The 25,361-nt window shown below is 44.9% G+C and overlaps 1 protein-coding gene across 1 annotated transcript in view; it reads left to right on the top strand.

Annotated features, from left to right (window-relative positions):
- The window catches only part of LOC106580906 (PTB-containing, cubilin and LRP1-interacting protein), a 104,976-nt gene continuing 79,615 nt past the window's right edge, over positions 1-25,361 (top strand). The window contains exons 1-2 of the mRNA XM_045703651.2: positions 1-202; positions 15,456-15,602. Of these exons, the coding sequence (XP_045559607.1) occupies positions 173-202; positions 15,456-15,602 (177 nt within the window). The 5' untranslated portion in view covers positions 1-172. The remainder of the gene's footprint in view (positions 203-15,455; positions 15,603-25,361) is intronic.

The raw sequence follows: 25,361 nt of genomic DNA on the forward strand, positions 1-25,361 counted from the left end.
GTCTCGGAACTGCTCGCAGGCGAAAGCTTCATCAAGCTCCATTGGAATTCACTGTCTGTTTTCTTCAGATTGCAGAAGAGGAGAAGCAAGCGCCGAGAACAAGCAGATGTGAGCTGGACTACACAGAGAATAACCAGCAGCAGTAGTTACGGAAACCTTTGATTCTACTAAAATGTGGCAGCCAGCGACAGAGCGATTGCAGGTATGGTTTGATTAGTATTCCTGACCAGCGCATATTTATGGGATGTTTGTCTGTCTGTCTGATTTTTAACGGCATTGAAAACCATCGTGCATATTAACCTGGTGTCTGTGCTTTGATGTGTTTTTTTTTTTGGTTTGTGTTTTTTTGCTCAGATGCAAAACACAAAGGCTTTCCTGGATGGTTTGTGTGTTTCAGTCCTATCATTGCACACATTATTGTTTTATTACGCAGGTGGCCGCCTGCGCTATGGTGGGCTCGTTTTGCTTAATTCAAATCCTCTCTCCCTTTCGTGTTGCCTCTTCCCTCCCCCGAGTAACCCCATTACCCGACTAGTTCTAGGCTACGTTGTATCGCGTTCATACATGCCTAGGTTACAGTGTAAGATATAGGTTTATCAGACTCCTGGCCTTCCGTTTTTCATCATGATAAACCATTTAGAGAATTTGCTATATTGTGTAACATCTACTTGCTGGACCCAATGTCTGTCAAGCTGTTTTTTAGTTTGAGTAATGTTGCAGAGGTCATGGAACATCCTATAGCAGGGATCACCTTGAGCGAATGGTCAGGGTGCCAGACCAAAATTACAAATAATTTGTAGACAAATTGACTGCAAGAAGACCAGATATAATATTTGACTGAAACATAATCATTTCAAACCTTGCTTACATTTGTATATACGATCACATATATCTCTATTATGCAGTGGTGTAAAAAGTACCCAATTGTTATACTTGAGTAAAAGTAAATATACCTTAATAGAAAATGACTCAAGTAAAAGTATTTTGTTTTAAAGTAAATGTCATTGCTAAAATATACTTAACTATCAAAAGTAAAATTAAAAGTATGAATCATTTCAAATTCCTTACATAAAGTTCTTGTTTTTTTTAGCCAGGGGAACACTCCAACACAGACATTTACAGATAGCCAGCGGTACACTCCAAAGACATCATTTACAGATAGCCAGGGGAACACTCCAACACTCAGACATCATTTACAGAGAGCCAGGGACACACTCCAACACTCAGACATCATTTACAGAGAGCCAGGGACACAGTCCAACACTCAGACATAATTTACAGATAGCCAGGGACACAGTCCAACACTCAGACATCATTTACAGATAGCCAGGGACACAGTCCAACACTCAGACATCATTTACAGATAGCCAGGGACACAGTTCAACACTCAGACATCATTTACAGATAGCCAGGGACACAGTCCAACACTCAGACATCATTTACAGATAGCCAGGGACACAGTCCAACACTCAGACATAATTTACAGATAGCCAGGGACACAGTCCAACACTCAGACATAATGTACAGATAGCCAGGGACACAGTCCAACACTCAGACATCATTTACAGATAGCCAGGGACACAGTCCAACACTCAGACATAATTTACAGATAGCCAGGGACACAGTCCAACACTCAGACATCATTTACAGATAGCCAGGGACACAGTCCAACACTCAGACATAATGTACAGATAGCCAGGGGAACACTCCAACACTCAGACATCATTTACAGATAGCCAGGGACACAGTCCAACACTCAGACATCATTTACAGATAGCCAGGGACACAGTCCAACACTCAGACATAATTTACAGATAGCCAGGGACACACTGCAACACTCAGACATCATTTACAGAGAGCCAGGGACACAGTCCGACACTCAGACATCATTTACAGATAGCCAGGGACACAGTCCAACACTCAGACATCATTTACAGATAGCCAGGGACACAGTCCAACACTCAGACATAATGTACAGATAGCCAGGGGAACACTCCAACACTCAGACATCATTTACAGATAGCCAGGGACACAGTCCAACACTCAGACATCATTTACAGATAGCCAGGGACACAGTCCAACACTCAGACATAATTTACAGATAGCCAGGGACACACTCCAACACTCAGACATCATTTACAGAGAGCCAGGGACACAGTCCGACACTCAGACATCATTTACAGATAGCCAGGGACACAGTCCAACACTCAGACATCATTTACAGATAGCCAGGGACACAGTCCAACACTCAGACATCATTTACAGATAGCCAGGGACACAGTCCAACACTCAGACATAATGTACAGATAGCCAGGGGAACACTCCAACACTCAGACATCATTTACAGATAGCCAGGGGTACAGTCCAACACGCAGACAAACAAAGCATGTGTGCTTAGTGTGTCCGCCAGATCAGAGGCAGTAGGGATGACCAGGGATGTTCTCTTGATAAGCCTGTGAATTGGACAATTTTCCTGTCCTGCTAAGCATTCAAAATGTAACAAGCACTTTTGGGTGTCAGGCAAAATAATGGAGTAAAAAGTACATTATTTTCTTTAGGAATGTAGTAAAGTAAAAGTTGTCAAAAATATAAATAGTTAAGTAAAGTACAGATACCCCCAAAAACGACTTAAGTAGTACTTTAAAGTATTTCTACTTAAGTACTTTACACCACTACCTTTATGCGTGGGAATACTATGGAACATATTTCCGAAATTAAAATCACTTAGACCTGATTTGCTGGTGTTTTTACAGGCTTTTATGTCCAACAATAAAAATACTAAATAAAAAAACTTTTTTGAAGGGGGGTAAGAACTTGGGGGGCCAAATAAATAAATCACCTGCAGGCCATGTTCAGCCCGCAGGCCGCCAGTCGCGGAACCCTGCCCTATAGTGTCGCATAGCCACAATGAAATTACAGCAAACCGAGGTGTCATTAATCACTTAGCCTACAGTTCAAGTAATTAACACGGATTCTCTGACCTGTTTGGAAGTGGTGAAAAATTGTTAATGACATGTATTTTGATATCCAGGGGCGCGGGGCAAGCCGTTCACTGAGGCTGGCTTCACGTTTCCTGTAATGCTATCCAGATGTAGGGTCGACTACTTTGCCAAATGAACTTGCACAATCCCTCTCACAGTGCTTGCCCAGGCATCAAGATGATTGAATCTCATAGTAAACTTGGGTAAATAGTTTTAAGCAATGCTATCTACATATTTTAGAACTGCACACTGTAAAATACTACCACACTAAGAGGTTTATTACATTGTCATTATTGAGTAATTACACCTTACACCAGCCACCAGACCAGAAAGAACCAATTTATTGCCATCACATGTTCTGATGTCCATAAGGACCTATACACATAACCTCTACTTCTGCACAATTCAAATCAAATCAAATCACATTTATTTATATAGCCCTTCTTACATCAGCTGATATCTCAAAGTGCTGTACAGAAACCCAGCCTAAAACCCCAAACAGCAAGCAATGCAGGTGTAGAAGCACGGTGGCTAGGAAAAACTCCCTAGAAAGGCCAAAACCTAGGAAGAAACCTAGAGAGGAACCAGGCTATGAGGGGTGGCCAGTCCTCTTCTGGCTGTGCCGGGTGGAGATTATAACAGCACATGGCCAATTATGTTTGTCTTCATGAATGCACAGACTGTTAAAATCAATCATTCATTTTCATAGGGGCCTCCCAAGTGCTAACCCCCTTCATCTTTTGGTCACAAAATATTGGCGTAATGTGACCAAAGTGCCTATTTAAGCATGTCTCAAAAATATTTTTGGAGGCTCAGGTTGGTTTTCAGATTCAGTCTGGCATCCCCTGATCTGTTCATTAAAGCCTAGTGGTACTAACAACGTGGCCTGGCCTGCATGTGTTCTGGTGCTGATCTCCATACTCCATATGCTGGGTTGACTGATGGAGCCTGTCCCAGCTTACCGAGCATAGAGTGGCGGGCGTCAGCTCTGCATACCTCGGCCCTGTGATCAATCACGTCCCCAGGGAAAGTTCTGAGATGACGTATGGTTCTGAGGGAGAGCCATTTATCACATGGTAATGGGGCTGTTCCAGCTCGCTGCCTAGCTGCCTGCGCACTAATGCCCCTTGTCATGTGACCCTGTGCCCCTAACGATGCTTGTCGTTTAGTTCTGTATCTGAATGATATTAATAGATAGGGTAAGAATGAAGGTTCTGGTAAAAAAAAAGAGGCCTAGTTACAATAGTTTCTCACCGTTAAAGTGACGGAGATTTTTGGTTCTCTCAGCGACTTACCGCTGAACTGTTGCCATGGTGACGCTCGATGGCTCGCTGCTGCACTGATCAGTCACTATAGCCCGTTTGTCATGTATCCTATACATCCGAGAATGTTGTATTTGGCTGTTTTGCTCTTCGTTACCATGGTATCCTCCTTCCTTTTCTTTCTTCTCACTTCTGTTGCCATGGTAACGTGCAGTGTCTTGCTACAGGAAGAAGAGATATGGGCCAATGTTAGAGCAGACACATTTTCAGGCTGGTATTAAGAATCTGCTCTATGTGTCAGATGGAGAGAGGGAAGATGAAACATAAACAACATGACATTGTCTTTGTGTCAACAAAATGGCCCCCGTGGTACCAACAGCTTTAAATGTGCCTTATTAAGACATATTTTTGTCCAACGTTAGACTTCTGTGTTGCAACACAGGATGTATCATGCATCATTGTCTACTTCCTCTTCTCTTCCCCCGTCCTCCCATTCCTCTCCTAACATATCCCACTGAAGAATCAGTTTCAAGAGCCCCCTCTCTCCCTGGTATCGCTCAGCGATTTTCAACCGATTTCACAACGTGTGCTGTGCTGATCTGTGCTCAGGCAGGCAGGCAGGCAGGCAGGCAGGCAGGCAGGCAGGCACGCACGCCACACACACACACACACACACACACACACACACACACACACACACACACACACACACACACACACACACACACACACACACACACACACACACACACACACACACACACACACAACCGTCTCCCAATGTATATACATACATTCCTCTTACTCAGCACTTCTCACTGCCAACAGTGCTTTCATAGTTCTCATTTTGTACATTGACTACATTCCCATTTTCTTTGACATGGGAAACTGGCTGAGCAGACATAATGTCTGGACCCTGACAGTGCAGAAATGTGTTCAGCTTCCGGGCCTGTTTGAGGTCACTCATGGTCAGAAGCACCACTAGGTCTGTCTGTCTGGGGCTCCTATGGTCAGGGTTGGGTTGGTCAGGCCTTTGCTCTGGTGGAAGGAGGAAGTTGTGAGAAAAACAAGCTTCTTCATGTGAATTCAACTACAGTGCCTTCCGTAATTATTGGGACAGTGGCTCTATACTCCAAAACTTTGGATTTGAAGTGCAGACTGTCAGCTTTAATTTGAGGGTATTTTCATCCATATCAGGTGAATCGTTTAGAAATTACAGAAGTTTTTGAATTTTTTTTATTTATTTTTATTTCACCTTTATTTAACCAGGTAGGCAAGTTTATAACAAGTTCTCATTTACAATTGTGACCTGGCCAAGATAAAGCAAAGCAGTTCGACACATACAACAACACAGAGTTACACATGGAGTAAAACAAACATACAGTCAATAATACAGTAAAAAAATAAGTCTATATACAATGTGAGCAAATGAGGTGAGATAAGGGAGGTAAAGGCAAAAAAGGCCATGGTGGCAAAGTAAATACAATATATCAAGTAAAACACTGGAATGGTAGATTTGTAGTGGAAGAAAGTGCAAAGTAGAAACAGAAATAATGGGGTGCAAAGGAGCAAAACAAATAAATAAATAAATACAGTAGGGGAAGAGGTAGTTGTTTGGGCTAAATTATAGATGGGCTATGTACAGGTGCAGTGATCTGTGAGCTGCTCTGACAGTTGGTGCTTAAAGCTAGTGAGGGAGATAAGTGTTTCCAGTTTCAGAGATTTTTGTAGTTCGTTCCAGTCATTGGTAGCAGAGAACTGGAAGGAGAGACGGCCAAAGGAGGAATTGGCTTTGGGGGTGACCAGAGAGATATACCTGCTGGAGCACGTGCTACAGGTGGGTGCTGCTACGGTGACCAGTGAGCTGAGATAAGGGGGGACTTTACCTAGCAGGGTCTTGTAGATGACCTGGAGCCAGTGGGTTTGGCGACGAGTATGAAGCGAGGGCCAGCCAACGAGAGCGTACAGGTCGCAGTGGTGGGTAGTATATGGGGCTTTGGTGACAAAACGGATAGCACTGTGATAGACTGCATCCAGTCTATTGAGTAGGGTATTGGAGGCTATTTTGTAAATGACATCGCCGAAGTCAAGGATCGGTAGGATGGTCAGTTTTACGAGGGTATGTTTGGCAGCATGAGTGAAGGATGCTTTGTTGCGAAATAGGAAGCCAATTCTAGATTTAACTTTGGATTGGAGATGTTTGATGTGAGTCTGGAAGGAGAGCTTACAGTCTAACCAGACACCTAGGTATTTGTAGTTGTCCACATATTCTAAGTAAGAACCGTCCTGTCATGGGCGTCGTAAGGATTGGACCAAGGCGCAACAGGTAAAGTGCTCATCTTCTTAATTTATTTAAAGAAAACACTTAAACAAAATAAACAAACGACGAAAAACAGTTCCATAAGGCTCCCAGGCTATACAGAAAATAACCACCCACAAAACACAAGTGAAACAAACCTCAACTAAATATGGCCTCCAATTAGAGGCAACGACAACCAGCTGCCTCTAATTGGAGGTCCTACCAAAAACCCAACATAGAAATAGAAAACTAGATTTAAACATAGAAATAGAAAACATAGAACCTAAACCAAAAACACAGAAACACACAAAACAAACACCCCCTGCCACTCCCTGACCAAACTACAATGACAAATAACCCCTTACTGGTCAGGACGTGACACGTCCAGAGTAGTGATGCTGGACTTTCGGGCATGTGCGGGCAGCGATCGGTTGAAGAGCATGCATTTAGTTTTACTTGTATTTAAGAGCAGTTGGAGGCCACGGAAGAAGAGTTGTATGGCATTGAAGCTCGTCTGGAGGGTTGTTAACACAGTGTCCAAAGAAGGGCCAGAAGTATACAGAATGGTGTCGTCTGCGTAGAGGTGGATCAGAGACTCACCAGCAGCAAGAGCGACATCATTGATGTGTACAGAGAAAAGAGTTGGCCCAAGAATTTAACCCTGTGGCACCCCCATAGAGACTACCAGAGGCCCGGACAACAGGCCATCCGATTTGACACATTGAACTCTATCAGAGAAGTAGTTGGTGAACCAGGCGAGGCAATCATTTGAGAAACCAAGGCTATTGAGTCTACCGATGAGGATGTGGTGATTGACATAGTCGAAAGCCTTGGCCAGGTCAATGAATACGGCAGCACAGTATTGTTTCTTATCGATGGCGGTTACGATATCGTTTAGGACATTGAGCGTGGCTGAGGTGCACCCATGACCAGCTCTGAAACCAGATTGCATAGCGGAGAAGGTGCGGTGGGATTCGAAATGGTCAGTAATTTGTTTGTTGACTTGGCTTTCGAAGACCTTAGAAAGGCAGGGTAGGATATATATAGGTCTATATCAGTTTGGGTCAAGAGTGTCCACTCCTTTGAAGAGGGGGATGACAGCAGCTGCTTTCCAATCTTTTGGAATCTCAGACGACACGAAAGAGAGGTTGAACAGGCTAGTAATAGGGGTTGCAACAATTTCGGCAGATAATTGTAGAAAGAAAGGGTCCAGATTGTCTAGCCCGGCTGATTTGTAGGGGTCCAGATTTTCCATGCTCTTTCAGAACATCAGCTGACTGGATTTGGGAGAAGGAGAAATGGGGAAGGCTTGGGCGAGTAGCTGTGGGGGGTGCAGTACTGCTGACCGCGGTAGGGGTAGCCAGGTGGAAAGCATGGCCAGCCGTAGAAAAATGCTTATTTAAATTCTCAATTATAGTGGATTTATCGGAGGTGACAGAGTTTCCTATCCTCAGTGCAGTGGACAGCTGGGAGGAGGTGTTCTTATTCTCCATGGACTTTACAGTGTCCCAGAACTTTTTTGAGTTTGTGTTGCAGGAAGCAAATTTCTGCTTGAAAAAGCTAGCCTTGGCTTTTCTAACTGCCTGTGTATATTGGTTTCTAACTTCCCTGAAAAGTTGCATATCACGGGGGCTGTTCGATGCTAATGCAGAACGCCACAGGATGTTTTGTGTTGGTTAAGGGCAGTCAGGTCTGGAGAGAACCAAGGGCTATATCTGTTCCTGGTTCAAAATTTCTTGAATGGGGCATTCTTATTTAAGATGGTGAGGAAGGCATTTAAAAAAATAACCAGGCATCCTCTACTGACGGGATGAGGTCAATATCCTTCCAGGATACCCGGGCCAGGTCGATTAGAAAGGCTTGCTCGCTGAAATGTTTCAGGGAGCGTTTGACAGTGATGAGTGGAGGTCGTTTGACCGCTGACCCATTACGGATGCAGGCAATGAGGCAGTGATCGCTGAGATCTTGGTTGAAAACAGCAGAGGTGTATTTAGAGGGCAAGTTGGTTAGGATGATATCTATGAGGGTGCCCGTGTTTACGGCTTTGGGGTGGTACCTGGTAGGTTCATTGATAACTTGTGTGAGATTGAGGGCATCAAGCTTAGATTGTAGGATGGCTGGGGTGTTAATCATGTCCCAGTTTAGGTCACCTAGCAGCACGAGCTCTGAAGATAGATGGGGGGAAATCAGTTCACATATGGTGTCCAGAGCACAGTTGGGGCAGAGGGTGGTCTATAGCGTGCGGCAACGGTGAGAGACTTGTTTTTAGAGAGATGGATTTTTAAAGGTAGAAGTTCAAATTGTTTGGGTACAGACCTGGATAGTAGGACAGAACTCTGCAGGCTATCTCTGCAGTAGATTGCAACACTGCCCCCTTTGGCCGTTCTATCTTGTCTGAAAATGTTGTAGTTAGGGATGAAGATTTCAGAGTTTTTGGTGGACTTCCTATGCCAGGATTCAGACACGGCTAGGACATACGGGTTGGCAGAGTGTGCTAAAGCAGTGAATAAAACAAACTTAGGGAGAAGACTTCTAATGTTATTAACATGCATGAAACCAAGGCTATTACGGTTACAGAAGTCATCAAAAGAGAGCACCTGGGGAGTGGAGCTAGGCACTGCAGGGCCTGGATTCACCTCTACATCACCAGAGGAACAGAGGAGGAGTAGAATAAGGGTACGGCTAAAAGCTATGAGAATTGGTCATCTATGACGTCCAGAATAGAGAGTAAAAGGAGCTGGTTTCTGGGGGCGATAAAATAGCTTCAAGGTATAATGTACAGACAAAGGTATGGTAGGATGTGAATACAGTGGAGGTAAACCTAGGCATTGAGTGATGATGAGAGAGATATTGTCTCTAGAAACATCATTGAAACCAGAAGATGTCATAGCATGTGTGGGTGGTGGAACTGAAAGGTTGGATAAGGTATAATGAGCAGGGCTAGAGTGAAATCAGTGAAATAAGCCAATAAACACTAACCAGAACAGCAATGGACAAGGCATATTGACATTAAGGAGAGGCATGCTTAGCCGAGTGATCATAAGGGTCCCGTGAGATTCAGACAGCTAGCAGGGCCATAGGTAGCAAGCTAACAGAAGATGGAGGGAGGTCTGTTTTTAGCCACCTCGTGCGTTTCCGTCTGTAGATTAGTGGGGTTCCGTGTGGTAGGGGGGACCAGTCCAATTGGCAAAATAGTTATAGTTATGGTGGCCCAAGAAAATTGTCCAAAACCATGATTACGGATAATCCTGAATGAATCATGAATAATGATGAGGGAAAAAGTTACAAATGCACAATAGCATACCCCCAAGACATGCTAACCTCTCACCATTACAATAACAGGGAGGTTAGCATTTTTTTTTTGGGGGGGGGGGGGGGAGTATAATACAGTATTGGTGTGTCTGTAACTTTCTCACTCATCATTATTCATGATTCGTTCAGGATTATCCGTAATCATGGTAGCATCCACATTCATGTAGAAGTTTTTAGAAACATATTCTATTCTTATTTACAATAAAGTGACTCCAGAATGACACTATTTTGCAACAAAAATAATCTGAAACACAACCAAAACAAATAGCAAATGCATCCAACTAATTTCTAGAGTCACAAGCTTGATGTAGTCATTTCTAAACAGTTCACCCGATATGGATGAAAATACCCTCAAATTAAAGCTGACAGTCTGCCTTTTAACTTCATAGTCATTGTTTGATTTCAAGTATAGAGCCAAAAGATGAAAATAATATTCACTGTCCCAATAATTACAGAGGGCACTGTATCCATGGACAAAGGGTGACACTATTCCTGCCTTAAGGCCTTGGTCTCTTTTTTGAAGCCAAAAGCAAAGGCATCATCAGTTCACCACATTTCATTTGTGGAGAATACATTTAAATTAAAGGGTCCAATGGGTTGTTACGTAAATTATACCACGACACTACCATATCCCATTTCCAATCGACTGTTTAACTGTTGTTTTGTAGGTGTCGTGGTTTTTTTATTGTATTGAACGCTGTGAATATAGCATGTGTATTGTGTCTCTCCTTCAGGGTAGTTAATGTGTTGTTTTTACTGTATTATTGTATATGCGGGGGCAGGTTAACTGTGGTTATTTACGTCAGAGAGTTGACAATGTTTTTACGGCCAGCCGGATGGGGTCTGTGGTTGGCTTCTGTCAATGTCCACCTCCCACAACACCACTGACCCACCAATTAGAGAGACGACAGCCCACCTCCCACAGAACCAAGCCACCAATCAGGGAGCAGGACCTCCCACAGTCCTCTCTGGATTTAGCCCTCTCAGACGCTTGTGAAACGTGGTGGTTCCACTCATAAACTGGTCCAGGATCAGAGGCGGAGTCCGTTAACACAGTCTGACAGGACCAGGGTGATACGGCTGGCTCATACCATGCTAAGGGAGAGGGAGAGGGGTTCCACTTGTGGTTTGGGAGCTAACCACTGACTGAAGTGGGTGGCTTCCTGACTACCTGTCCTCTGCTGCTCTAGCTGTGTTTTTAATGCCTTGGTCAGGCTGCAGATGGAGTAAATGTGTGTGTATTGTAGTGAGTTGAGGGGCCAAGGCTGATGTTGGTTTATGTGAGTGTCTGGCCAGCCAGCCAGAATGAGAGAGAGAGAGATAGTCTGATAACAGTCTGAGACCAAGCTGAGATGGCCCACTGTCTCGCCCTAACGCCAACATACACCAGCCCAGCTCTCAAATATCTGTTAGTGTGCTCCACTCTGCTCTTTCATCTTCAGACTGGGTGTGTGTCTATGTGTGCGTGTATGTGTCTGTGACTCTTGGTGTGTGCGTCTAGTGGAAAGTTTTGGGTTCAGTTCCATTAAATGCTACAGTACATTCGGAAAGTATTCAGACCCCTTGACTTTTTCCACTTTTTGTTACGTTACAGCCTTATTCTAAAATGTATATTACAAAAAATATCCTCATCTACACACAATACCCCATAATCACAAAACAAAAACAGGTTATTAGGAATGTTTGCAAATGTATATATAAACTCAGCAAAAAAAGTAACGTCCCTTTTTCAGGACCCTGTCTTTCAAAGATAATTCGTAAAAATACAAATAACTTCACAGATCTTCATTGTAAAGGGTTTCCAATGCTTGTTCAATGAACCATAAACAATTAATGAACATGCACCTGTGGAATGGTCGTTAAGACACTAACAGGTTACAGACGGTAGGCAATTATGGTCACAGTTATGAAAACTTAGAACACTAAAGAGGCCTTTCTACTGACTCTGAAGAACACCAAAAAAGATGCCCAGGGTCCCTGCTCATCTGCGTGAACGGGCCTTAGGCATGCTGCAAGGAGGCATGATGACTGCAGATGTGGCCAGGGCAATAAATTGTAATGTCCGTACTGTGAGACGCCTAAGACAGTGCTACAGGGAGACAGGACGGACAGCTGATCGTCCTCGCAGTGGCAGACCACGTGTAACAACACCTGCACAGGATGGGTACATCCGAACATAACACCTGCGGGACAAGTACAGGATGGCAACAACAACTGCCCAAATTACACCAGGAACGCACAATCCCTCCATCAGTGCTCAGACTGTCCGCAATAGGCTGAGAGAGGCTGGACTGAGGGCTTGTAGGCTTGTTGTAAGGCAGGTCCTCACCAGACATCACCGGCAACAACTTCGCCTATGGGCACAAACCCATCGCTGGACCAGACAGGACTGGCAAAAAGTGCTCTTCACTGACGAGTCGCAGTTTTGTCTCACCAGGGGTGATGGTCGGATTCGCGTTTATCGTCGAAGGAATGAGCGTTACACCGAGGCCTGAACTCTGGAGCGGGATCGATTTGGAGGTGGAAAGCCGTCATGGTCTGGGGCGGTCTGTCCCGGCTCCACGCACTAGGCCTCCAGTGCGCCTGCCCAGTCCGGTGACAGTCCCCAGTCCAGAGCTTCCGGCGACAGTCCCCAGTCCAGAGCTTCCGGCGACGTTTCACAGTCCGGAACCTCCAACGACGGTCCACAGCCCGGATCAGCCAACGACGGTCCACAGCCCGGATCCGCCTGAGACTGCGGTCTGGAACCTCCTGAGAAGGCCCACGGTCCGGAACCTCCTGAGAAGGCCCGCGGTCCGGAACCTCCTGAGACGGCCCGCGGTCCGGAGTCTCCAGCGATGGTCCGCGGTCCGGAGCCTCCAGCGTCGGTCGGTCGGCGGTCCGGAGCCTCCAGCGACTGTCGGCGGTCCAGAGCTTCCTCCTATGTTGGCGGATCCGCAGGATGAGAGGTTTCTTCATCCTGCACCAGAACCGCCTCCAATGCGGGAGGATCCGCGGGATGAGAAGGTTCTTCGACCTGCACCTGAGCCGCCACCAACACTAGACACCCCCCCAACCCTCCCTTTTGGTTTCAGGTTTTGCGGCCGGAGTCCGCACCTTTGGGGGGGGTACTGTCACGTCCTGACCATAGAGAGCTCGTATTTTTCTATGGTAGAGTAGGTCAGGGCGTGACTGGGGGGTTTTGTCTAGTTTAATTTTTGTGTTCTAGTTTCTTTTTTCTATGTTGGGGATTTCGTATGATTCCCAATTAGAGGCAGCTGGTCATCGTTGTCTCTAATTGGGGATCATATTTAAGTAGTTGTTTTTCCCACTTGTGTTTGTGGGAGATTATTTTGAGTTAGTGCATGTTGCACCTCTTCGTCACGGTTTGTTGTTTTGTTGAAAGTTTATTGTATGTCTTGCATAGTTTCACATATAAATAAAGATGTGGAACGATACCCACGCTGCGCCTTGGTCTCCTTCATATGACGAACGTGACAGGTATACTGCCCGAGCCTATGCATAACCCCTTAAATCAGTGTCTCTGCCGTGTCAGTAGGTTGTTGTACTGTGGCTTACGCTATGATTGACCTGAGAGCCTGTCTACTCCAGAAGAAAATCTCCCTGAGGGCTGGGAGTGTACCGTACCATCTGTTACCTGTAAACTACACACACATAATCACGCAGTCAACACATACACACGTACGTGCACACATGCTCGTGTGTACAGGCACATATCATAGTTGACACATGCACAAACACACACACACACACACACACACACACACACACACACACACACACACACACACACACACACACACACACACACACACACACACACACACACACACACACACACACACACACACACACACACACACACACACACACACAGACTCTCTAGAGGCAATCTAGGCCAACCTGAACACTGTTTAGTGTTTGTCAATATACATTTTGTCAGTTTCTTTCTAAATCAAAACTTTAAAAAAATAAAAAAATTACACTTAGGCAGCCCGGCCAAGGATTTCAAAAGCAGAAAGATCCCTGTACTGTGTCTCCTCTCATCTCCCACAGAGCTATAGAATCCTCCTTCTCTCACACCAGAATGGTCACTTCTAAACGGTGTAAAATGTCTACTCCCCTCTATTTTCAAATGCTCTCTCCCAATCCATAACATTAAGCCAAAAGTTATTTGGGAAAAGTCACGTGCCTCGCTCACGCGTGAAATGTATACCATTGTTTACAAGGAAAATGGGCTGTTACTGAGAATGTGGTGTAACTTTTAAAAACACATGTCTAAAGAAGTCAGTGAATGGGCTACATGAGGACCAGACTGTACAGACAGAGCCTGCTGTGTCAGAGAGAGAGAGATAGATGGAGGGAGGGAGGGATGGGTAGAAAGAGGGAGAGAAGGAGAGAGTATGGGGAGATAGTAGGGAGATGTAGAAAGAGGGAGAGGGGGAGAGAGAGAGTGGAGAGAGGTAGAAAAAGAGGGTAGGAGAGTGAGAGAGGGAGAGAGGGAGAGAGAGTAGGGACAAAGAGTTAAAGAAAGATGAGAGAGAATGAGAGAAGACAGAGAGAGAGAGAGAGAGAGAGAGAGAGAGAGAGAGAGAGAGAACAACCAGTATTGGGATCAATGTCTATTCCTTGGACCCAGAATCAGAAACTCCTCCTCCTCATCCCCAACCCAAATAGAATCAATAATATTCGTAACTCGATGAGGCTATTTTTTAATCCAGAGGAATAATAAAATAATGAAAATGCAGTGAAAATATTATGAATAGAATTCCAGTTTTATTCCACACGGTGCCTTGAGAGCCCCCCCACCCACCCTCCAATCCGGGCTGACCACAGGAATGTGGAGCACTGTCAGGAAGCCATAAAGTGCTGATGTGGAGGTCAGCGAGCGTTCACACACGTGGCTTTAGTTTCAAAACTGCTTCTCCTCTTCTCCTCTTTTAGTCTCTTCTTTTTTTCTCCTGTTTTTTTCTCCTCATCATCTTTCCTCCTTATCTCGTCTCTGTCAAACCTCCTCTTCTCTCCTCTCCTCACAGGTGGAGTTTGGGTTGTATGATGGAGATGTAGTGGGGTCTTGTAGGAGGATGAGTAGTAACTGTGGCACTTCCGGTGCTTGGTTTTAAGATGGCCTGTCACAGTGGCTTTACTCTGGTTTGGGTAACAGTCCCTCTTCTCCTGTTCTTCAGCTGACATGTGGACAGCAGATGAGGGACCTTCTCGCTCTCTCTATATGTGAAGTGTACGTCAGAACAGGAGATGAGAGCCACGGCGCCTCGTCCCAAACTGGAATCTGGGGTTTTGTAAGGCCGACCAGAACCACATGTCCGTTCTGGTCTCCCACCTAAAGAGCAGAAATGGGATTGTGGATTTTCTGGGTTTCCTTGAAAAAGCCTAACAAAACCAAGCACGCTAATTAAATCATGACTTGCACAATTTCATCAGAATAGAAAGTACTAGGAATGTGGGAACTAAGAATGTTGTGGGGGGTGGGTGGGTGGGTGGGTGGGTTGGATGGAAGGAAGGAAGGATGGATGGATGGATGGGCATATTTATGAATTTCTTGATTGGTTGATTGATTGACCATGATGTTATCTCTCTCAGCACTTCCAGACGATGCTGAAGACCAAGCTGAACGTTCTGACACTGAGGAAGGAGCCGTTGCCCACGGTGATATTCCACGAGCCGGAGGCCATCGAGTTGTGCTCTACCACGCCACTCATGAAGAAAAACACCCATAACGGCTACAAGGTACACACATACACACACACACACACACACACACACACACACACACACACACACACACACACACACACACACACACACACACACACACACACACACACACACACACACACACACACACACACACACACACATGCACACACACACATGGTTATGTGTGTTTCATTGGTGTGTATCACTTGTAAGAACGATGGGGTTGTGTTAGAATCGTAATCCTGGAACGTATCATAGGTGTGTGTTATGGGCACGTGTCTTCTATCAATGTTGTGTGTTTGCCTAGCTGTGATAACTGTCTAATTTAGATCTTTATCCTGCGAGCTGCCTGAGTCAAAGTCTATTCTCTGTGTTCAACCTAAAACAAACAGAAACAGGCCAGCAGGTTGAAAAAACAGGAGAGACACGTTCTATTATTACAGACAACACTTCCTTGTGTGTGTGTATGTTGTGTGTGGAAGGGGCGCAGGGTGTTATGTTGGTTGTAACTAAGGCAACTTCCAGTTGTGTGTGTGTGCATTTGTGGGTGAGATGGTGGAAGATGTTTGGCAGGCTTGTTAAGGCTTTCACATCATCTCATTTGGACAAGGCTTTGAATATAAATACACACCAATCCACTGGCTCACTTATGATCGAACTCATTCAATCACAACACACAGAACACAGACAGCCAAAAGACAACTTGACGTTTCACAATGGACAATGAAGCTCTATTCTATTTTAGTGACCAGCTATGCTATGTGCTAGTAGAAAGATTAAGAGGGGTGCACATGGAGATCACATGATTGACTGATTAAAAGAGCAGACACTATTTAGTGCAGAGGTGCTGATCTCTGTCGGGACACGACTTGTTCCAGAACACCTGTGAAAATGTTCTGCTGAAACCCAACCAGCCATCCTTTATAACTCTCTGGCAGTAGAGGAAGGAACAGTGGGGCTTTTGGTCTTTGGGTCTGGGGCTCAGCACAGCCAATGGGAAACTGACAGTCTCCATCCCAAATTGCACCCTTTTTATTATATATTGCATTACTTTTGAGGCTTTGGTCAAAAGTAGTACACTATAAAGGGAACAGGGTGCTATTTGGGACTCACATACTGGCTGGGGTTTTGGTCTCTAGCTTGTGTTGCGGTGCCAGGCTAGCCTAGCCCTGGGTGTATGTGCATGCCTGTATTTTTTTCCAGACATCTGTCCTCTGCTGAATTGTGAGGTTAAAGCTGATTAGTTGAAGCTCCTCAGTGGACCTCTCTATCCAGTGTGAACAAGTAACGTCTGAAATCTGCCTGTATACTACGTCTGTAGTATACACGCATGCATGCACACACACAGTTCCCCTTCCTTTTCCTCTCTCCTCAGACGTTGCTCCTTTCAAGGTAGCTGTGAGAGAGCTTGGTTTGGTTGCCATGGATACCACTACATCTATTTATCGGAGAATGCCAGCTACAAAATATTTTTACTTACTCACCCTGACTCTGTGCTTTTCCAGGGTTTTCAGTTTGAATAGGAAAGCAGAGGAGAGGAGAGGTGAGTTCCACAGCTACAGAAGTAGGCTTTTTAGAGGGGCGGGGATTTGAATACTAACAGATGCATTGGAGGTGTGTAAGTGTGTGTGTGTATGCAGTCTTGTGCACGCTTGTGTGCTCACTGTGTTTCAGTGCATATTTCGGCATTGAGTGTGTGTGTATATATGTGTTTCAGTGCATATTTCGGCATTGAGTGTGTGTGTATATATGTGTTTCAGCATGAACGTGTATTTCAGCATGACAGTCAGCCAGTCAGCCAGTCAGTCAGTCAGTGTGTGAGATAGCTGGTCTGTCAGCGATTGCTCCAGGTTTCCCCCTCCACTCTTCCCCCTCCAAATACCCCCCCTTGTTTATTTTGAGATAGAGAGAAACAGTTAATAATATATATTTTTAAATCTATAGTTATATTTTTCAGCACTTTTATTTCCATGACTGATCAAAACTCGTTTTTTCACGGCTCTCTCTTGTCCCTCTGCAGAAGACATATGGTGAGCAATATGTTTGAAACATCGAAACGAAATAAAATCACAATATCGAATTGCAATAAATATAGAATTGTGAGAATCGCAATACAGTACATATCATATTGACACCTAAGTAATGTGATAATATTGTATCGCGAGGTCCCTGGCAATTCCCAGCCCTAGCAACCACCCACCCACGGACCCAACCACTGCTGTCACCCTGCCAATGCTAACGGCTGCTGGGATGAAAAGCTATTTCTCACTGCTCCCATCTCTCCTTCCACAGCCTCTCTCTAACTGGAGACTCTCAGGGTGTTTGAAGGGATCAGTTTGAGCAAGATGAGGCACAAAATTGCTAATCTTGATCACATAGTCCTAGTTATTTTGGCCTGAGGGGATTTGTAGATCAGTGATTCTGCACAGACACTGCCCTGCTCTCTGCTCTCCCAACCCCAGAGCCTTGGATAGGAATAAACAATATGGAGAAACTTCCCCCTAGCCCGTCAGGAGGCAAGGTGAAGTTAATACCATATTGCTCATACCTGTACAATCGTCTCAGATCTCAACAAGTGCCTAGGGTGGTACGGGGTTGATTTGGGATTGGGCCTCTCTTTGCCCTACCCTGCTCTCTCTACAACCCAGATCCCAATCTCTGTCATGGAGTCCATAGCTGTGGTCCACGCGCGTTCCAACCACGTTCCAAACACTCCCTCGTCACTCAGTCAACACTGGTAGGAACCACCTTGACTCAGAGCAGCTGCAGAGGGGTATCAGTCTCTTACTTACCTTCAGAGAGGAATCTAAGCTTTCACACTCTGTGTGTATGTGTGTGTGTGTGTATGTGCACTTTGTGGCTCTGAGATCTACTGCTCCCCCAGGTAATGACGCAGGGAGAGGATAAGGAAAGCTCCTTATTTCAGTGTGCTTCTGAAAAAAAGATGCTGCAGCTTGGGAGGAAGCTGAGTTTTCCATTCGTTGCTCCCAGTTTTGAGACAGAACACTGACTAACCAAACAAAGAACCATACAAGCACCCCCTGTGAGTGTGTGTGACTTGGATGTGATCCAGAAAGTGAGAGCTAATCGCCTGGCATATCCTTGATTTTATAACGACATGGCTGCGGAGGGCAGCAGTGGCACAGTGTTTCCATGGAGACAAAGCTGAGGCCACGTGTGCTCTGAGGATCTGGGTACTCTGCTGCTCGCCATCTCGGCTCGTCAGCTAAAAGCTTCAACATCTGTGTTCACGCCACCGTTTCCGCTAGCATTATATTGCCCTCCCTCTCTCTAACTTGTTTAATTGGTGTTTTTGACGACTTTGGTTAAAGACGGCCTGGAAAACACTGGTTCCCAGTTGCAGTGTGGTCTCTCTGACAGGATGGCGTCTGTTACACCACCAGACCTTTCATCAGGCCCTCTTATCTACCCTCTACTTGTCTCAGCCTTACTGAACAGACAGTTGATCTTAAGACTTATTTTAAAAAACAACTTTTCTAAACGTTTAGCATTCTCTCAGTGGCATATACTAATGGATGCCAAGGGAAGCCAAAAAAGTGATATATTTTGTGTGTTTCATCATTTTCCTTAAATTTGCAAGTGGCTGAATGTATCTCACGGGAGAAAGCATCCGAGCGAGTGAAACAGCACTCCTCTGTCTCTGTATGTGTAGCCCATGTATCTGATGCTGTCTGGCCAAAAAGAGTATGACATTGTTGCCGCCCGTAGCATTGAATTCAATAGCAACGGAAGCCAACGAACATTTGGCTAGCTACCTAGCTAAAATCTTCCCTTTCCTAAATAAGCCTTGGATATAGGGATTTGGACTTGTGGTTTTACTTAATTCTCTGTACTCGCCAATGATTACAATGCTGATTCTGATCCAACCATTAATTAATACAGAGGATGGAAGTTCAATATGTAGCTTGATGTAGTAGGCTAATGTTAATTAGTTGGCTCATCGTTGCTCATGAAAGGAAGTCAGGTAGCATAGTCTTGGACAACAAAAACAAAACATGTTTTCTCTATGTCGTTCCTCTACAAGTAGGTGAGGCAACACACACACACACACACACACACACACACACACACACACACACACACACACACACACACACACACACACACACACACACACACACACACACACACACACACACACACACACACACACACACAAATCAGTACCATGGACAGCCACATGATATTTCGCTTACGTTGATTGGACTAGGCCTAAATTGTTTGTTTTTGGTAAGTTGTCACTGTATTAGACTAAGCGCAGGCAGTTCCTGTTTTCTTTCTGACTTGGGGTAACTCACTGTGGTTCTAAATCAAATGTGGGAAACATTAACTTGCTTGGCCATGCTGTAGGTCATTCAACTGTTTGTCACATGTAATGTGCTTTGTGGACTTCACCAGACAGCTGTGCTTTCCAGTTATGTGATGAAACAAAGATGTGGTTAAATTTATTCTGCCATTGCGTGACTGTCGTCTTGTTGTCTCTGCCTTATATATCATTGTGGCGTATGAACGGGTTATAGAGCAAACAACATAATTATCACAGCACATAGGTTGTAATATGGCTTTTTTTCCTCAGTGATTTTACCCACGCACCACCACTACTGGAATTCTCTTATTTGTTTTATGTTAACCTCCGTAGTTGGTCTTATTGTGGTCTGTCAAGTGAAAGACTGATTACCCCTGCCCCTGTGAACTCATATCCCTTCAACCCAACAAATAACCAGATCTGCTTAAACCTCAAGGTTATACTTAGATTTATATATATATATATTTGTAGAACGCTGAACAAAAATATAAACTCAACATGTAAAGTGTTGGTCCCATGTTTCATGAGCTGAAATAAAGATAAGATCCCAGGAATGTTCCATACGCACAAAAAGCTTATTTCTCTCCACTTTTGTGCACACATTGGTTTATGTCCCTGTTAGTGAGCCTTTCTCCTTTGCCAAGATAATCCATCCACCTGACAGGTGTGGCATATCAAGAAACTGATTAAACGGCATGATCATTACACAGGTGCACCTTGTGCTGGGCACCATAAAAGGCCACTCTAAAATGTGCAGTTTTATCACACAACACTGCCACTGATGTATCAGGTTTTGAGGGACCGTGAAATTGGCATGCTGACTGCAGGAATGTCCATCAGTGCTGTTGCCAGATAATTGAATGTTCATTTCTCTACCATGAGCTGCCTCCAATGTCGTTTTAGAGAATTTGGCAGTACGTACAACCGGCCTCACAACCACAGACTATGTGTATGGCGTTGTGTGGGCGAGCGGTTTGCTGACGTTATTAACGTTGTGAACAGAGTGCCCCATGGTAGTGGTGGGGTTATGGTATGGGCAGGCATAAGCTACGGAAAATGAACACAATTGCATTTTATCGATGGCAAATGGAGATACCGTGACGAGATCCTGAGGCCCATTGTCGTGCCATTCATCTGCCGCCATCACCTCATGTTTCAGCATGATAATGCACAACCCCATGTTGCAAGGATCTGTACACAATTACTGGAAGATGAAAATGTCCCAGTTCTTCCATGGCCTGCATACTCACCAGACATGTCACCCATTGAGCAAGTTTGGGATGCTCTGGATTGACGGGTACGACCACGTGTTCCAGTTCGCGCCAATATCCAGCAACTTCGCACAGCCATTGAAGAGGAGTGGGAAAACATTTTACAGGCCACAATGAAGAGCCTGATCAACTCTATGCGAAGGATATGTTGTGCTGCATGATGTAAATGGTGATCACACCAGATACTGACTGGTTTTCTGATCCATGCCCCTACCTTTTTTTTATGGTATCTGTGACCAGCATATCTGTATTCCCAGTCATGTGAAATCCATATATTAGTACCTAATGAATTTAATTAAATTGACTGATTTCCTTAAATGAACTGTAACTCTGTAAAATCTTTGAAATTGTTGCATGTTGTGTTTATATTTATGTTCAGTATACATTTTAATGTATTTCATTTTGTGTAATGTTGATCATTTTACTCTGACCAATTGGTTTCATGGACACTTAAAAAGTTTGAGAGCACATCTTCCCTGGAGTCTTTGGTCTGCTTGAGAGAATACTGGCATTCTGTTTGCAGACAGACCCAGGGAAGGGTAGGAGTATTATTGTCTGTTTTCAGTTGTTTTGGAGAACAGTTATTTCATAACCATCTGGGTCAGTCGGGAGCTGTGTACTATGTGTGACAGAATCCCTTGAGCTCTTGGAAATTCTTCTCTGGTCCCGGTCCTGTCTCTGTATATTACATTAGCTCTATTTCACTGTGTGATTCTAAGAAAAAACACCCAAGCCAGATTTTCAAGCTTTGTAGTACGTGTGTGTGTTTGACAGATAGGGAGAGAGTAAAAACAAGAGAGAAGCGAGTGTGAGATCATAGATCATGTGTCTGTCAGTGATGCTTTTGTCTCGCTTTGTAGTTTGTATTCTAATATGTGTGAGATGATGTGTGTGTTACTGGTGTCTCTTTGTATTGTAATGGAATTGTGTGAGATGGTGTGTGTGTGTGTGTTTGTGTAAGGCAGATGTCTGCTTTAAAGAACTACTTTCTCTTGACGCTGACAATCTCAGCCAGGGCTTTCCTCAAATTGGTCCCTTTGATATCAAATTCACTCTGGTTTGCTTTGTGTGTCTGCTTTAAAGGGATACTTACGGATTTTATCTACTTCCCCAGAGTCAGATGAACTCGTGGATACCATTTTTATGTCTCCAGTATGAAGGAAGTTAGAAGTAGTTTCGCCAGCCAATGCTATCTAGCGTCAGTGCAATGACTGGAAGTCTATGGTGTGCTAGCAGATACCATAGACTTCCAGTCATTGCGCTAACGCTAGTTAGCAACTTCCTTCAAACTGTATGCAGAGACATAAAAATGGTATCCACGAGTTCACCCGACTCTGGGGAATTATATAAATGGCCTCATTGTCAAAATCCCAAAGTATCCCTTTAATAAACCAATAGAAAAGTCCCAAAACGTTCAAACCGGCCTATTTGGCACTCCAGGCAGACTCAAGCAAACGCTCAAAGTATGTCTGAACCCAAGTCTGTTTTTACTCAACATCTCTCTTCCTGTCTCTGCTTGCATTTCACAACATCACTTAACTTAATTTTAGAGAAGTGTTAGAACAAAGCACTTCTGTATTTTCGTCTTTGAAAAGAACAATGAAAATGTTGAATGAGAGAGGGGGATATAAAAACAGGAGATGTTGAAGGGCGAGTGCAGTACAACAAGCAGTCTTAGAGACAGATAGTGGATAGAATCTCACAGAAAACATCTGGTCTGGTGGCAGGGATGCTGTGGGGTTCTGGGAGTGTGAAGGACCCCATTGTGGGTGTTGAGGTGGCTCTGTGGACTCACTGGGATGTAGCCCACAGCGTCTGTTTTGTCTACACACATGCACAAACCCGTCCCCCGTCCCCAGTCTCCCTCCCTCCCGCCCACACACAAACACATACAAACAAACAGGTATTGTTCTTCCACACAAGCCAGCAAGCACATACTTAAAGACGGTACTTTGGCGACTAGTAAGTATTTTTTAAACCTCCTGCTTTGGGCTGGACATGTCCATGTGTAGTTCATACATGCATAATCTATGAGCAGAATTACTTACCTCAATTAGCTAGCCACGAAATCCCTATTTTGAAAGCAATCGTTTTCTGAAAGCTGTGCGGCTCCATTTTCCCTACATTTACCCCTCTGTCGGCCAGCCCCTAGCAATTTCAGTTTCAGCCAATGAGCTTCAGCACATCACCATTTGAGTGACAACTAGCAAGAGCGCACTCACAGTAGAGCGAGAGAGCAATGACGTGGTTCACATATCTGGACATTTGTGATGTAAGTCGCAATTTTCAGTTACCACTTTTGGCTCGTGGAGCTACTTTCAGAACTACTGTCTAAAAAGTATACAAAAGCACCAGAGAATATCTTTAAACAAACTCCCACACTTTCACATGCAGCTCTGTCCTGAGCCAGCTGTACTGGGCTGATTCAATAAGCAGAGAAGAATGTTAACAACCGCCTCAGGATTGCAGAATTCTCAAGGAGTTATTTGGTATTAATGTTATGTTAGGGGAGGCCTACAGAGAGGGACCTCAGTAGAGACAATGGGCAAATACCAAATACCCACCTATTCCTTAAATGCAGTGCCTTCGGAAAGTATTCAGACTAGAGGTCGACCGATTATGATTTTTCAACGCCGATACCGATACCGATTTATTGGAGGACCAAAAAAGACTGATTAATCGGTATTGACTTTTTGGTCCTCCAATATATACTGCTCAAAAAAATAAAGGGAACACTTTAACAACACAATGTAACTCCAAGTCAATCACACTTCTGTGAAATCAAACTGTCCACTTAGGAAGCAACACTGATTGACAATACATTTCACATGCTGTTGTGCAAATGGAATAGACAACAGGTGGAAATTATAGGCAATTAGCAAGACACCCCCAATAAAGGAGTGGTTCTGCAGGTGGCAACCACTGACCACTTCTCAGTTCCTATGCTTCCTGGCTGATGTTTTGGTCACTTTTGAATGCTGGCGGTGCTTTCACTCTAGTGGTAGCATGAGACGGAGTCTACAACCCACACAAGTGGCTCAGGTAGTGCAGCTCATCCAGGATGGCACATCAATGCGAGCTGTGGCAAGAAGGTTTGCTGTGTCTATCAGCGTAGTGTCCAGAGCATGGAGGCGCTACCAGGAGACAGGCCAGTACATCAGGAGACATGGAGGAGGCCGTAGGAGGGCAACAACACAGCAGCAGGACCGCTACCTCCGTCTTTGTGCAAGGAGGAGCAGAAGGAGCACTGCCAGAGCCCTGCAAAATGACCTCCAGCAGGCCACAAATGTGCATGTGTCTGCTCAAACGGTCAGAAACAGACTCCATGAGGGTGGTATGAGGGTCCGACGTCCACAGGTGGGGGTTGTGCTTACAGCCCAACACCGTGCAGGACGTTTGGCATTTTCCAGAGAACACCAAGATTGGCAAATTCGCCACTGGCGCCCTGTGCTCTTCACAGATGAAAGCAGGTTCATACTGAGCACATGTGACAGACGTGACAGTCTGGAGACGCCGTGGAGAACGTTCTGCTGCCTGCAACATCCTCCAGCATGACCGGTTTGGCGGTGGGTCAGTCATGGTGTGGGGTGGCATTTCTTTGGGGGGCCGCACAGCCCTCCATGTGCTCGCCAGAGGTAGCCTGACTGCCATTAGGTACCGAGATGAGATCCTCAGACCCCTTGTGAGACCATATGCTGGTGCGGTTGGCCCTGGGTTCCTCCTAATGCAAGACAATGCTAGACCTCATGTGGCTGGAGTGTGTCAGCAGTTCCTGCAAGAGGAAGGCATTGATGCTATGGACTGGCCCGCCCGTTCCCCAGACCTGAATCCAATTGAGCACATCTGGGACGTCATGTCTCGCTCCATCCACCAACGTCACGTTGCACCACAGACTGTCCAGGAGTTGGCGGATGCTTTAGTCCAGGTCTGGGAGGAGATCCCTCAGGAGACCATCCGCCACCTCATCAGGAGCATGCCCAGGCGTTGTAGGGAGGTCATACAGGGACGTGGAGGCCACACACACTACTGAGCCTCATTTTGACTTGTTTTAAGGACATTACATCAAAGTTGGATCAGCCTGTAGTGTGGTTTTCCACTTTCATTTTGAGTGTGACTCCAAATCCAGACCTCCATGGGTTGATAAATTGGATTTCCATTGATTATTTTTGTGTGATTTTGTTGTCAGCACAT

This window comes from Salmo salar, chromosome 20 (genome assembly GCF_965601325.2).
Source record: "Salmo salar chromosome 20, fSalSal1, whole genome shotgun sequence".
Classification (NCBI taxonomy): domain Eukaryota; kingdom Metazoa; phylum Chordata; class Actinopteri; order Salmoniformes; family Salmonidae; genus Salmo; species Salmo salar.